This window comes from Neomonachus schauinslandi, chromosome 9 (genome assembly GCF_002201575.2).
Source record: "Neomonachus schauinslandi chromosome 9, ASM220157v2, whole genome shotgun sequence".
In the NCBI taxonomy this organism is placed as follows: Eukaryota; Metazoa; Chordata; class Mammalia; order Carnivora; family Phocidae; genus Neomonachus; species Neomonachus schauinslandi.
The window spans coordinates 125234931-125250674 of NC_058411.1; the positions used below are offsets into that span (position 1 = coordinate 125234931).

General features: G+C 48.0%; 1 protein-coding gene across 1 annotated transcript in view; it reads left to right on the top strand.

The window, feature by feature from the left end:
* ADAMTS17 (ADAM metallopeptidase with thrombospondin type 1 motif 17) overlaps window positions 1–15744 on the top strand; it is a 342817-nt gene that overhangs the window by 191536 nt on the left and 135537 nt on the right. The window contains exons 11-12 of the mRNA XM_021680437.1: window positions 490–635; window positions 15062–15228. Of these exons, the coding sequence (XP_021536112.1) occupies window positions 490–635; window positions 15062–15228 (313 nt within the window). The remainder of the gene's footprint in view (window positions 1–489; window positions 636–15061; window positions 15229–15744) is intronic.

A 15744-nucleotide genomic window follows, 5' to 3' on the forward strand; every position in this document is an offset into this window, starting at 1 on the left:
CACGCACATTGGGAAATTCCATCTTGGAGGAGTGGCTTTCTCTTATTCTCAGAGCCAAGGTTCACCCCTTTGGAGCTGGCAGCGTCCTCTCCGAGCACCAAACCCAGCTTCAAAGTGCAAAACCACAGAGCCAGGAAACGCAGCCTTCCAGAGAGACGACGCACTTGCGTGAAGTAAAGTTGGCCAAAGCTCAGGTCTCTTCAAGAGCCATGTGAATTAATCCTTTCTCTGAGAATTCAGAAAACTCCAAGGGAGCCCATTCCGTGTGGACTGTGAGGGCAAAATGCAAAGCCCACATGGACGGGCTCTAGAGTTCCCAAGCATGCCTACCCCCTCAAGGGTCTACTTTTGTGTAAATTACCAAAAGCCACCGGGGATGGCGTGGCGTTTTCTCGTGGGGGGGGACCTGCAGTGATGTGGTGAGCGAGCAGGTTGGCTCCTCGGCGCTGAGCGCCCCTGGGGCCCGGGGCCCGCCCTGCTGTGTTTCAGTGGTGCCGCGCAGGGGAGTGTGTGAGCAAGACGCCCATCCCGGAGCACGTGGACGGAGACTGGAGCCCGTGGGGCGCCTGGAGCATGTGCAGCCGGACGTGTGGGACAGGAGCCCGCTTCCGGCAGAGGAAGTGTGACAACCCCCCGTAAGTCCCCCTTGACCAGGCATTCTCCAGGGTGCCCTGATCAGGGTTTCCAAATCACAGCTCTTACTGCCTGATGCCAAGGAGGGTCTGTCTCCCGAGGAGAATTTGAGCTTAAGGGAAAAAATGAAGTCACTCCAAGGGCCCGGGGTGCAGGGGTGTCGTGTGCGTCATATGGCGTCTCGGCTTAAACAGAGCTCTTGCTGTGAGCGTGGATGCAGTAAGTCCTGTGGTGAGCTGGCTCCTTATCCCTTGTGTGGGCCTGAGTAGAGAGCTTTCATGAGACAGCTGGGTGACAGTCTCCCTTTGCAGGCTTCCTCAGTCAAGGGTCATTCCAGGGAAGCCTGTGGACCTTCCGGAAGAATGGCCGACCTTCAGATTGGCTGGCTGTTAGCTGATCTGGGAGCCGCCTGGCTGTGGATGAGTCACAAAGCATCTGGGGGTTCAGCTGTCTTTGTTCATCCAGATATTTTTCACCTGTGTTCTTCGAAGTATTTGGCAGAAAATCGTTTTTTGGGTTTTTTTTTTCCCTCATTGGCTTCCTTTTATTGACCTTGATGACGACCCCTCTTGTTCTTGGCACATTTGTTCCAGAAAGCTCAGAGCTGCATTTTGTGCTTCGTTACAATAATTCCTTTCTCACAGGTTTTTCTCTTCTCCTCTGAGAGTTCCCATTTTTAATATTTCATAGAATAGTCTGTTTTATGTCTTGTGTGCCGTCAGCCTGCATCACATTAATTTTGAAAATGAATGAGCAAAAAGAAAGGCTTTATATCCACAATTAAGTCATGTTGATGAATAATTAGCAGTCTTCTCTTGTGTTTAAAAATTCCGATGCCCGACAGATGAATGGATAAAGAAGATGTGGTATATATATACAATGGAATATTATGCAGCCATCAAAAGGAATGAGATCTTGCCATTTGCAACAACGTGGATGGAACTGGAGGGTATTATGCTGAGCGAAATAAGTCAATCAGAGAAAGACATGTATCATATGACCTCACTGATATGAGGAATTCTTGATCTCAGGAAACAAACTGAGGGGTGGGGTGGGAGGGATGGGGTGACTGGGCGATAGACACTGGGGAGGGTATGTGCTCTGGTAAGCGCTGTGAATTGTGCAAGACTGTTGAATCTCAGATCTGTACCTCTGAAACAGATAATGCAATATATGTTAAGAAAAAAAAAAAGAAGAAGAAGATAGCAGGAGGGGAAGGATGAAGGGGGGGAAATCGGAGGGGTAGACGAACCATGAGAGACGATGGACTCTGAAAAACAAACTGAGGGTTCTAGAGGGGTGGGGGCTGGGTGGATGGGTTGGCCTGGTGATGGGTATTGAGGAGGGCACGTTCTGCATGGAGCACTGGGTGTTATGCACAAACAGTGAATCATGGAACACTACATCTAAAACTAATGATGTAATGTATGGGGATTAACATAACAATAAAAAATAATAATAAAAATATCAAAAAAAATTAAAAAAATAAAAATTGTGACTATGAATTGGAAATACAGTGTTTGATGACAAATTACAAAAAAAAAAAAAAAAAAATTCCGATGCCCAGGCTGTATCCCAGACCAATTAAATCACAAGTTCTGGGGCTTGGACCTGGGAACTGGATGTTTTAAATCTCTACAGGTGAACCCAAAGGCCAGCCAAGGGTGAGAACCTCCTGAATAAAGGAAGACTGACCTCACAGATTAGTCAAGGTCAAGAGCACAGTTTTCTCCCCAGTAGTGCTATAAGAATTGGCATCACATACTGTGTCTTGTTAAAACTTTTCCTTCCAGTATTTAGCAGAGTGCCTGAAAAATAATAGGTGGGTTTTTAATCTTTTAGGAATGACTTCTTAATTCAAAGCATAGAGGGTGTACTGGGATTCTCTAGAGAAACAATCAAGGAATATATATATATATGATTTGCGATGAGAAATCGGCTCATACAATTATGGAGGCTGGAGGGGGGCGTCTGACGATCTGCCATCTGCAAGCTGGAGACCCAGGGGAGCTGGTGGTGTCGTCACATCCAGGTCTGAAGGCCTGAGAACCAGGGGAGCTGATGGTGTAAATCCCAGTGGGACAGACAGCAAGAGAAATTGCGGAGAGAGGTCCTAGTGGGCGTAGAGGACGCATGGGGTGGGTGTGAATTCCTCCTTCTTCTGCCTTTTGTTCTATGGAGGCCTTCAGGGGATTGGATGATGCCCCTTGGGGAGGGCCATCTACGTTACTGCATCCACAGATTCAGATGCTAATCTCATCCGGAAACCCCCTCACAGACACACCCAGAAATAACCCTTAGGTCAGTCAAGTTGACACAGAAAAGTAACCATCAGAGATGCGTAGATGGTTAGAAAGCCTGTTTAGCTAAATGGTGAGAAATTAATAGAGGTTTCAGTTTTTTCATAGTTCTGTGAGGAAGTTAAAATAGTTTTGCCTCTGGCCCTGAGAAGAGAGCTCTGCGGGGCATCTGGGGGGCTCAGTCGGTTGAGCATCTGCCTTCGGCTCAGGTCATGATCCTGGGGTCCTGGGATTGAGCCCTGAGTCAGGCTTCCTACCCAGTGGGAAGCCTGCTTCTCTCTCTTCCCCCCCCAACCCTGCTCCTGTGCTCTCCCTCTTGCTCTTCTCTCTCTCAAATACATAAATAAATAAATAAAATCTTTTTAAAAAATGAAGGAAAAAAAGAGAGCTCTGGGTTTGGAATCAGGATGCTGAGATTTGGGCCTGGCTTCCTTGTTCTTCATGTGACCTCAGGGAAGCCCCTCCTCCTCTCTGGGCCTTAGTTCAGCCATTAGAGGGAGCGGGCGGGGTATAGTGAGGAGAGCTGGCTTTCGAAGCAGGAACAGACAAGGTTTCAAGTCCCAGCACCACTCCTATAGCAGCTGATGGCCAGTATGTGTGTCTCCATCTGAAATTGGAATAATTCATGGGAATGCATATAAAGTCATGGTCTATATTGAGTACATGGCCCCTCTCCATCTTAGCACTAACAGAGAATGGAGATGAGACTGTGTGCCCTGCCTGTCTCCTGACATACAGGACTGTGTGAGGCTCGGAGGAAGGTGATTTACATGGAAAGACTTTGTTCAGAGCAGGGTACAATTTGCAAGAGTTGTAGCTGTCTTGGTGCTTCCTGTTTGCATCCAGAGCTCTTATACCCTGGCAAAGGATCAGTCTCCCTCAGCACATCATTCCATATCAGGTGTCACCCAGGAACGTCATAGTAGGGGCATATCAGAACCTTTAAATGCCCAGAAAGACCCTGTGCCCCGAGACAGTTGACCATTGGATTGTATTTAGGTGAGGACAACCCTTATAAAAAGATGTCATCAATGCTGAGCAGATGCTAAATTAGGCGCAACTTTTAAGGGCCCTGACTCTGTTTCCTTGGCATGACATTGGCTAAGGCATCCCCCATACCTTGGCTGTACCCATTGTTCCCATCCCAGCTGCTTTCTGCCCTGCCTACTCCTAAAGAACCCCTAGTTCAGAAAGCTGAGTTAGCATGCCCTCCCCCACCCGCTTGGCCCGCTGTGGGATTTCATAGGCTGGGTCTTCACCCCATTCCTCCAGGCCCAGTGGCCTTAAGAGAGAGGCTGTACCAGAAACCCCAAAATTTTTGTAAAAATCTTCCATTCCTCTTCTTTATCAGGTACCCCCCATCCTACCTGGTGGTAGTCATGAGCTTTATCTCTCTTTGCCCCTCTTCCTCTGTCTTATCTTTGAGGAATGGGGGACTTTGCCAGGCCTCTGCAAACAGGCTGCCGAGGGATACGTGGGTCTCAGCACGTCAGATGGTTATGGGCCCTGACACATCCCTGGAGAGAGAGGTCTTTATGTCCGATCTCTGTCATCCAACAACATCCCATGGGGCAGGCAATGGTAGAAGGACCAGAAAGAGAATGCTGGTGTTCTCATGCCTCCTGGCTCCCATGCCCCTTCTCAGCCATGCCTTTCCAGAATGATACCTTCAGTACACCTCGACAGGGCTCTGACTCTGGGCCAAGATCTCTGCTAGGTCTAGGCTTATAGGTGACAAGCAAGAACAGATAAAGTCCTTGCCCACTCTCAACGGGCACAGTTCTGCCAACTTCCGTTGGTCTTCTCCTGGATGCCTCAAACCTGACTCTTCCCAGACCATCTCTCCTCCCAGCGTGCATCTCCACTCCACATTAACAGCACCATCCTCCATCACCTTGCTCCAGTCCAAAGCTCCTGAGTCCATGAATGGTCGCCTTGTCCCTCTCTTCCTCCTCCACATGCTCTTGTGATAAGAATGGCAAGTGCAGCGAGCCTGCACCATGTGCCGGGTTCCCTTTTCGGCATTTACAGGCAGTAAAGCATTGAATGCTGCCCTGCAGGACAGGTACTCTTTTTCGCCCCACTGGTTAGAAACTGAGTCTTGGAGAGGTTAGGTAACTTGCCCACGGTCCCGTAGCTGGTGTAGAGCCCAGCGGCAAGGCTCCATTGTTCTCTCAGACCTTTTGCAGCGGCCTCCCTGCTTCCCGCATGCTCCCTGCCCTCTGGATTCATTCTCTACACAGAGCCAGAGAGATCCACTTAAGCAAAATTCCAGTTCTCTCTCTTCCTGCTACAGCCCTTTCCATCGTTCCCCGCTGCACTTAGAATAAAGTCCATACTCTTGACCATGGCCTCTGTATTCATTTCCTGGGGCTGCCATCATAAGTTACCACAACTTGGTGTCTTGAAACAGCAATTTATCCTCTCCGCATTGTAGAAACCAGAAGTCTGAAGTCAGGGTGTTGGCAGGGTTGATTCCTTCTTGAACCTGAAGGAGGATTCATCCCACCCATGCCTCCCCCGACCTTCTGGTGTCTGCTGGCGCCCTCTGGTATGCTTTGCCTTTGTAGACTTGCCTCTGTCTTCACGTGGCCTTCTCTTGTCTTCTGAGGGCACCTGTCACTGGATTTAGGGCCCACCCCAAGTCAGGATGATCTCCTCTCCTACTTAAGAGATCCTCAATTATATCTACCAAGACCCTTTTTCCAAGAAGGTTCTAGGTGGACTTATCTTGGAGGGGAAGGAGCCACCATTCAACCCACTGCAGCCCCCTTTTCTGTCCTCAGATACAGCACTCCAAGCTCCGGACCTTTCCTTTTCCTCTCCCGAGCTTGCCTGTGCCCCTCCTTGGGCCTCTAAGGAAATGTCTTCTCAGGCCTCCTTCCTGACCGCCTTGCACAAGGCAGGGTGCCTGCTTTACACTCCCTCTCAGCGCCCTTTCCCCACATTACAGGTAGGATAACAATTTGTAATTACCCTTACGTCCTTGGTCGCTTGTTTTCACCTTGTCCTCCCCACCCCCCACTGGTCTTTGAGCTCCATGAAGGCGACCCCAGGCGGGGCACCATTCTCCTTTCCATGCTTCTAGCAGAAGAGCCCTACCTCACTACTTGGAGGCATGCTTGCTGAGAAGGACCAGTCTCTGTTTTGCCAGTGCCCCCAGAACACACCCTTAATACTGTTTTTCCCCCCAAAACATGAAGGTCATTGTAAATTATTAGGCCAAGAAGGCAGATGACCAGCTAGCCACCCTTTCTTGTACTGTCTCACCTTACGGAGGCCCAGGTGCTGTGGACAGGCCTGAGTCGGGGCTCAGGTTCCCCTGCATATGAGAGTCCCCTTCCCCCCGTGCCTGCTCTGCCCCCAGGGAGGTTGTAGCCCACAGCAAGGGGTGCTCAGGGTCCTCTCCAGAACAAACTCCGAAATGTCACCCAGCCTTGTTCATCCCGAGTGAGAGAAACAATATGTCTTTGCTTCTGTAATATTTCTGCCTGGGTAACCTGTCCAATCTTGTACAATAACAGTGTAGCTCTGTTTCTCTTTCTCCCTGGCAGTGTTCTCCAAGGTTCCTCGCCTTCAGGGAAGCACCCCAGGTGAACGGGAAGAGAAGGGCCCGGTCTTGGGTGGGCAGTTTAGCAGCAGCCCCCGGGGTTTCTGGGGGATCACGCAGGATATAGACAGTGTTTTGTGAACTCCTGGCAACAGTTGTCAGCCTGCTTTTGCAGAGGTCTGACGTGGTGATTGTTACAAAGCACAGCTGATCGAGGCCCTGGAGCCAATCTCTGACCAAAACAACATCCTCTTCCTGGCTCACTCCTCACCTCACCAGGTTCACTGCCTTCAGACTTCCCGAGGATGTCCAAGTCTCACTGCCATGTACATCTCAGACTTGGAACGCCCCCCCCCCACCCCCTTCACTTTATATTCCTGGCTCCTTCCCTGTCCTCTGCAGCTGGTTTATTCACTGTCCAAAAAAACTGGCAAGAGAGTCCTCTCCCCCACCCCACATTTTTCTTTCTCTAGTCCTGATCTTTACAGCTCTTGGAATTTGTATTTCTTGCTGTCTGACATCAGGGGGGACCATCCGGGTTTTTAATGCAGCTCCCTAGGCTCGTCCTTTCCTGCCACAGTTTGTATTCGCTATTGGTGGGCATTTCTGCCCAAAGACTGCAAGGCAGAAAGTTCATCTCTCATTTGAATTCTGGTACCCCATCAGAAGGCTTGTGTTTTGGGGGGGAGCTGGAGAGTAGAGTCGAGAGAAAAGGCTCAGATGGTCTTGTGTGAAGGGCCTGCTGTCAGAGCACGAGAAGGACGAGAAGGTGAGTGGAACATAGAAATGGAATGCACTGGGGTCACTGAGCAGCATCGCTCCGAAGGCAGCCAGCCTCCTAAGACCCAGTGGGAGGCCTGGGGGTGGGCAGTGACGTTATATGCCTGTAATTGCTTTTTGCTTCCAAAGTGAAACCCCCGGATGCACGCTTTCAACACGCCAGTGACCTGGTGTTCCCACAGATGGATTTTTAAATTCTCAGCCTTTTACACTTGAGTCTAAGTCACATGAGTGACTTGGATACCTTGCAGAGGAGGCCTTAAAACTAGGATGTCTGCTGCCCTGAAAGGGCATTAGCAGCCCTCCACTACTTCTGACATCTGGAGGGGCCGGCCGTCCACTAAGCCACCTGTGTCTCTGAATGGTGAGCGGATCTGAACCGCTGCTTTGACTTTTACCTTACAGTGTATTTTCATTGACTAGAACAGAGAAAAAAAAAAAAAAAAAAAAGGCGGGGGGGTCCCCCAGCCGGAGTGTTTCTCTTCCTCCTATCCCGAGTCTGTGTGTTCATCCACTGAAGGAAAAGTGCCGTGTGATCCTGTTCATCTCGGTGAACCTTTGCGGCCTCCCTGCTCCACCCTGGGGTCTGCCCAGAGCACTCCAGGCCCCATCCTAGCAAGAGACAGCTGGTCCTGTCCTACAGGAGCTCCCTTTTCTCTCCACACGTGCAGTCTCTCACCAGAGCCTCTCTACCCTATTTTTTTTTCCTTATGTTTAAACATCTTTATTAAGGTACGGTATACAGAAAAGCCCACGTATGCTAGAGCGTGGCTCATGCTGCAGCTCTGCTCATCGTAGGCAGGGGTGTGCGCTGGGCACGCGGGCAGGTGCCTGCGGGGAGGGGTCATTGGCTCTGAGGGCGCATGCGTGTGACTGAATGGGGGTGTGGTTTTGCCGCTCAGCCCTGCCAAATCAACAGCTGTGGGCCACAGGGAGCTTGCTTGTGCTCTCAACCTCACCAGTGCTCTGGGTTGTCCGTGTTTTCCATGGTGGCCTTTCTGGCGGGTGTGTAGTGGTTATCTCCCTGACGTTCTCATTTGCATTTCCTTTCCAAGTAAGGAGCACCTGTGAGCATAGTTTGTGCCTGTGTTTGCCATTTGGATATCTTTTCTCGTGACGCGCCCATCTAAGTCATTTGGTTTCATATCTGAACTTCTATTTTATCCATGTTTAAGAAGTCCCAACCGAGTACAAACAGAATTTGAGGATTAATGCTGGAGAAGCATCTTGAAAAATCCATCACATCCCAGATGACGGTACCAGTAGGTCAGGCCGGCTTCTCAGCCTCCCTCCCCGTCTGCTCCTGCTGCATCCAGGAGCTCTTGGGAGTCACACTTCTTATGTCCACCTCATACTTACCACTGAGCTTTGATTTAACATATTAGAGCTTTGATTCCCTCATCTGAAGAATGCAGTCAGGAACCTCCTCAGATTCTTTGCAGAGATTTGACAGGGGGAATGGTTATAAAGACAGGTAAAGTGTAAGCCCTCCGGCCATATTAGACTGTAATCATGGTGTAGGTAAAAGTGCCTCTGTCCTTATCGTTTCTCACCCATGTCCCGAGTTGACCAAACTTCACTTCAAGATGAGATTTCAAATTCCTGTGTCACCTCCCCTTTTATTTCCATGAGTTCTCATGCTTGGAGCCTGAGCGGCAGAGCCTGTCAGGCTTGTCTCTGCCTTGCAGCCGTCATAGAAAAGGCTGAGGGGAGGACACAGACCTAATTCTAGCTCTAAAAAATGAACAACTTTATTGTACCATGAATTCTGTTATTTCAGCTGTCCCTCATTTTAGCCATGTCAAGCTTGGTTTCTGTTGTTTTAGTTTTCCTAGACATCTTTTTACTTTATCCACACTACGTAGGCCAGAGAAACTTACCAGAGTGAATGAGGAACCTCAGCTCTCTGCTCCTCAGACTTTGGGAGGGTGATCTCTCCTGCCTGTGTTTGCCAGCCCCAATACAGCATCTCCTGAAGGCCCTTATGTCCATACGACTCAGGCTTGGCACACTCATCCAATGTGGATTCCTGTAAAGTTGGTCCCCTTCTTCCAAGTCCTCCCACAGAACTTGTTTATAAGCCATTTATGGACCTCCCCATCAGACACACCCTCCCCACACAAAGATTCTCCTCTGTCTTCCTTATGGCACATATGGAGGGCCTCTTTTCATTGTCTCACACCAACGTATACCTGGGAGGCCATCACTAATGTCATGGTAACTCTTAGATGACCTGTATTATAGACACAGTCATGAAGAGTGAGTGGGCTGAGGGCAGGGTCCTGCCATGGATTGACATACTGGGATGATTTGGGTAACAAATCGCACTGTTCATGAATTGTTTCTCTCTTTTTCCCGTGTGGTTCAAATAGTGACCCAAGGGAAAGCTGAAAAAACAAAACACCAAAAAGCTCTTCAGTATTTTTTTTTTTTGAACAGGGGAAGTTTGATGTAAAAAAGCATTAGCTATAACAGGTGGTTGGAGTAATGGGAATTAGCTGCTAAGAGATAAAAGAGAACACAGGAAGAACACTGGAAGAACAAACATAGAAAGTGGCCACTCTCTTCGGGTTTGAGGCAGAGTACCCAAGGAAGGAACAAATATGGACGAAGGTGCCTCCCCACCCCCACACACACCCAGGGATGAGATTCCTTGGACTTTGTTGGAGAGGATGCAACCAAGGCCCATTGGATGACAGAGAAGTTTGCAGAGGTGCTGCACTGATGGAACCTTCTGGAAAGTCACACTAAGGGGTATTAGGGAAAGCTGCCCAAGGGGAGAAACAGCATCTGAAACCAGGCTGGGAATTTTCCCAAAGCATTGGTGTGCTTGGAAGCTGCCCTCTGGGATGAATGCTGCCCAGAGGGAGGTGGCGTGAATCACAGACCACCACAGGAGTCTGCTGAGAGAAATTAAATACCAGGACCAGCACCAAAAGTCTGTTCTGTCTCTAGAGTCTCTCTAGTACCTTGTACTGACAAAGCTTAGCATCAAACCTACTTGACTGGAGATCTTTAATTCCTCATATGGCTTCAAGTCACTATCTAGCATCCTTTCATTTGAACCTGAAAGACCCTCTTTAGTGTTTCTTGTAGAGCATGTGTGGTAGTAAAAACAAAACATAAAAACTTCCTCAGTTGATCTGGAAATGTCTGAATTTCTCCCTCATTTTTGAATGACAGTTTTGCTGGATACGGAATTCTTAGTTGATAGATTTTTTTTCGAAACTTTGAATGTATCAACCTACTGTCTTCTGGCTTCCAAAATTTCTGATGAGAAATAGGCTCATGATTTATTAAGATTCTCTTATATGTGTTGTGTTGCCTCTCTCTTGCTGCTTTCAAGATTCTCTATTTTTTGACAGCTTAATTGAAAAGTATATCAGTGAATTTATCCTACTGGGACTTTGTTGCGCTTCGTGTATTTGTACATTCGTGTCTTTCTTCAAATCTGGGAAGTTTTCAGCCATTATTTCTTCAAATAATCTCTGTTCCTCTCTCTTCACCTTCTGAGACTCCCATAATGCGTATGTTGGTCCTCTTAGTGCTTTACCGCAGATGCCCTCTGTTCACTTTTCTTCATTCTTTTTCTTTTCACACACCTCCCCCCCCCCCAGACTTAATAATTTCAATTGCCCTATATTCAAATTTTTTAACTCTTTCTTTTGCCTGCTTAAATCTGCTTCTGAACCCACCTGGTGAATTTTTCATTTCAGTTATTGTATTTTTCAATCCTGGAATTTATTTTTCCTTTCTGTAATTTCTTTCTCTATTGATTTTCTCATTTTTCTCATACATCATTTTCCTGTCTTTATTTATGTCATCCATTAGTACTTGGAGCATTTTTAAGACAGTTGTTTTAAGTCTTTGCCTAATAAGCCCAACATCTGAGTTTTTTTGGGCACCATTTCTGCTGGTATATTTCGTTTCTTTAAGTGGGCCATACTTTTCTTTTCTTTTATATGCTTTGTGATTTTTTTGTTGAAAACTGGACATTCGAATCTTATAATGTACCTCTGATAATCAGCCTCTCCCCTTCTGGATTTTCTGTTTCTTTGCTATTGAAAGGCTTCTCTGTGCTGGGGATCAACCTGATGTAAAAGCATAAGGTATTCTGAAGCCTTTTATAGCCTTCATCTTTTCCAGGGCATACCTGGTGGCTTCCTAAATTTTCCCATATGTGCAGCTGCTTTTGAATGACTTAATCCTTGCATATCTGGCTCCCGAAAGGGGGAAAAGAGAAAAAAAAAAATGTATTGCTCATTGAAATTCCTTGGAAGTCCCTTCAGCTCACAGGAGTTGCAACAGTGGTGGCCACCCTCTGTTCCTGCACCTCAGAAATCAAAAGCAGCACTGAACAATCAGAACAGAGAACCCCAGTATTTGGCAAATAAGGTTCTTATTGTCCACCCTGGCTCTAGCCAGCCACACCAGGCACAGCTGCCTGCCATGGGGCTGGAGTGTGGGGGACAGATAGCCACTACCACAATGAAGGCTAAAATGTATCTAAATTAACCACAGCTTACCAGCCAAGCTTTGCCCAGAAAGCAGCACATCAAATAGACTCCAGAATTTCAAAATAGTTACTTTGGACCATTTTTGCCAATACAGTTGTTGTCTAAGTGTGGAGAGGTGGATTCCTGGTGCTTCTTACTCCACCGTCTTCCCTAACTTTGCTCTCTGTTTTGGTCTTTTTAAGAAAAATTTTGATAATTTAGTTCAACTCAGTCTACTGTTTGTTAAAGACTAGCCTGTGCAAGGTTCTCTGTGTGAGGCTGCAGAAAAATAGGAGGAAGACAGTAATCTAGCTCACCATTTCACAAGATTGATGATAAGCAGCATAGCAGAGACCCAAGCAGGGTCAAAAGAGGCTCCAGGTAGGAAATAAAAAGAGGCTTCAGGGTGGAGGTGGCCTCAAGGATGGACGGAGAGTTGGGGGGTGGGGGAAGATGGGGCAGCGGGCTAGATGGGGGGCTGAAAGGGAACTTGCCCATGGGAGAAAGTTGGTTAGGGAGAAGAAACAAGGTAAACAGAGTTCAAGAGGAAAGCACCCTGAGGCACATGAGGTATCCCATGGGCTATCCCCCTCTAGGCCCACTTTCTGCTGGATCCAGAAGTTGTCTTCACATGTTTAATCTCTCCACCCACCTTCCACAAGGCATAAAGGTAGTTGGCTTATGAGGCTCAGTCAGATGTATATCTTGAAAAATCAATTGTTAGAGATGGGTACAATGGAAGCTAAAATAAAGCTTAGTGGCAACTCAGGAAGTTAATTACATGAGGTACACAAATCTCAGTTCACACCCTAACTGGAAAATGTAGCTTTCTTCATTTTCCTAGAAACCAATTTTTATTTGCATTTGTATTTTTGATGTTTTAATTTGTATTTTTGAATTCCATTCTAGTTCAGGTTGGATCCCTAATCACTTCAGGAGTTTTTGCCCCATATTCCCTGAGTCTACAACTAAATTCAGTGAGGATGCCTCTGATCCTTGTGTCGTCTGGTATATCTGTCTTCTAAGGGCTGCCATAACACACTGGGTGGCATAAACAACACAAATTTATTCTCTTTTAGTTCTGGAGACCAGAAGTCCAAGATCAAGGTCTTGGAAGGGTTGGTTCCTTCAGAAGGCTGTGAAGGAGAATCTGTTCCGTGCCTCTGTCCTGACTTCTGTGTGGCTTACTGGTGATCTTTGGCATTCCTTAGAATATAGAAACATCACCTGGATTTCTGTCTTCATCTTTGCATGGTGTTCTCCCTCTGTGTTTCCATCTCCAGATTTCCCCTTTCTATAACAATACTAGTCATACTGGATTAGGAGCTCACCCTGTTCTAGTATGATCTCATCTTAATTAATTACATCTGCAGTGGTCCTCTTTTTAAATAAGGCCACATTCTGAGGCACTGGGGTTAGGACTTCAGCATATGATTTTAGGATGGACACAATTCAACCCATAACTTCTCACCATACAGCATCTGCTGCCTCACCCATCCCTTCTCTGGTCCCAGCCGTGGGAACTCGCCTGTTGCAGAGATGTCCCTCCTGCTGGTCCACATGGCTTTTCCCCTCTCTCTTTCTTCCATACTGTGCTTTGTGGCACAGGAATCCATTCATCTGTCCACACTTGGCATTCAGGCCCAGGGCTCTTGGGAGACTCTGTCTCCCTAAACATGCCATGCAATCATTTCTCTGAGATCCAGCTGCCTCCCTGGTGTTCTGGGAAGGAAAAAGAACAAAAGGTCTCTCTGTTCTCAGATCCCATAAACCTTAGAGAGGTTTTGCTGTTTCCTGACTTGGAGATTAGAACTCAGGGCCCCTCTCTGGGGCCACCAGTGTGTATAACCTCTCAAGGCTGCCGCCATGCCCAAGTGAGGGAGAGGTTGTCTGGTGTACATGAGGTGGGCATAGAGGTAAGAGTGGAGCCTTTCTTCCTGCTCCAGACATTTTCTCCAACATATTTATGTAGACCAGGAACCGGGAAATGATGGCCCATGGACCAAATCTGGTACACCACCTGGTTTTATAAATAAAGTTTTATTGGCACACAGCTATGCCCTTTTGGCTCTGCACTGTCTTTGTACAACAGTGGCAGGGTTGAGGAGTTGGGACAGAGGCTGCATGGCCCACAAAGCCAGAAATATTCACCTTTGGAAAAGAAGTTTGTAGACCCCTGATGACACAAAAGCCTAAGGACTTCTGCTGTGATCTCTCTCCCCTGAAGCAGTGATCATAGGGTGGCCTCATTGTCTGACGACAGGGAATGGCAAAGGGAGGAAAAGAAATACTCAGTATGGTTATTATGAAGTGGTTATTGTGTCAAAACTATTGTCCTGCCAACTGGTATATGCAATTTGTGAAAAGCCGTTGAGCAAAACAGTTGTGATTTGTGTTCTTTTCCCCTCGATGCTGAATTTCAGTAAAAAGTTCGGGGAGAAAACAATCGTACTGCATCATGGTGATTTTGGCAACATGGAAATGAAGGGAACCACGGAGGTTGCTTGGGTCAGGGTCCTGTGAGGACACCCCAGGGCTTCATGGAACAGCTGGGCAGACCCCACATTTCAGCCAGCCCCCAGTATCCTCCTGCTCCTACTCAGTGCACCTCACACATGGGCTTGGCCAGCGAACACAGCTGGGTCTCCAGAACTGCTTAGAACCCCAGTCTAAGCACAGAGCCTCAGGGACCCAGGATGCGTCTTTGACCACTCGTGGTCTCACACTTGTCCAAGTATCCAAGGAAAGGTTGCAGAGCCGGGATCTGGCCGGTCTCTACCCAAAGCCGTTGAACAAGTTAATCAATCATTCTGATTCTCTGCATTACAAAGTTAAATGAGAGCTATTTACTCATCCTGAAACTTAGTGACCTCCAGAGTGGACCTGGGAGCCATGTAAAGATCTTTGTTTTATAGAAGACCAAAAAAACAAAACAGAACAAAAACAAAAATCCCACACACACTAAAAACTCCCCCTTGGGGTTTTCAGTGTTACAAATGGCCAAATTTTAAGTTCAGATGAAAGACCCAATTTGTGGATCTTGCTGAACTGATACTCACCGTATTCTATTTCCAGATGACCCTGACTTACAGCTCTTGGATGCATTTTTTCTGACGGCTCACTTAAACACGCCGTCAGCATGGGACTGGGATTGCTGAGATATGGTGTGGAAGAGCAGAGGGAGGTTGCTTTGGAAACCTTGCCCGGCCCCTCCTCCTCCTGGCAAGAGAGGCAAAAAACTGAGCCCCCCTGCTGTTTCCACAGCACTGTCTGGGTAACTCAGACCTTTCTCTTCCTTCTAGCCCTGGGCCTGGGGGCACGCACTGCCTGGGAGCCAGTGTGGAGCATGCTGTCTGCGAGAACCTTCCCTGCCCCAAGGGCCTGCCCAGCTTCCGGGACCAGCAGTGCCAGACACACGACCGGCTGAGCAGCAAGAAGAAGGGCCTGCTGACAGCAGTGGTGGTTGATGGTAAAGGCATATGGCACGTGCTTTCACAGTGCCCCCCCTTCTCCTCCCAAGAATGTAAAAACCCCACAGGGCTCCGCCTTCCCAGCCATCCATCCAATGGGACGCTCCAGCCCCGCTGCGCCAGTCAGCAGTGGACCGGCTTCTCGAGCAGTGGGGTTGAACTTGGATGACCCAGCTCTGGGAGAGTTCTTAAAAGCAGCTGTGCGGTGGGCAGCAGACCAGAATCGTCCTGCACCCCCATTTGCAGCAGGGTGGGGGTGCTGGCAGCCTGCCGCCTAGTGCCATGTGCTGAGGGGCCCAGGGCCAACTTTGAGGAGAGTAAGGTTCTGCAGGCGCAGGGTGGTGGCTTTCTGTGTCTGCTCTCTCTTTCCAGCGTTGATGCTTACTTGCATTTCTTTTCTTGGTTCGTTTTGGGTTGGCTTTCACTCCTTGACTAGAGTGTTTGGAAAAAAAAAGTTTTGAGGACAATTTACAGCTCAGAGATGATGATAGGCACAGGTCACGTTTTCCTTCCAA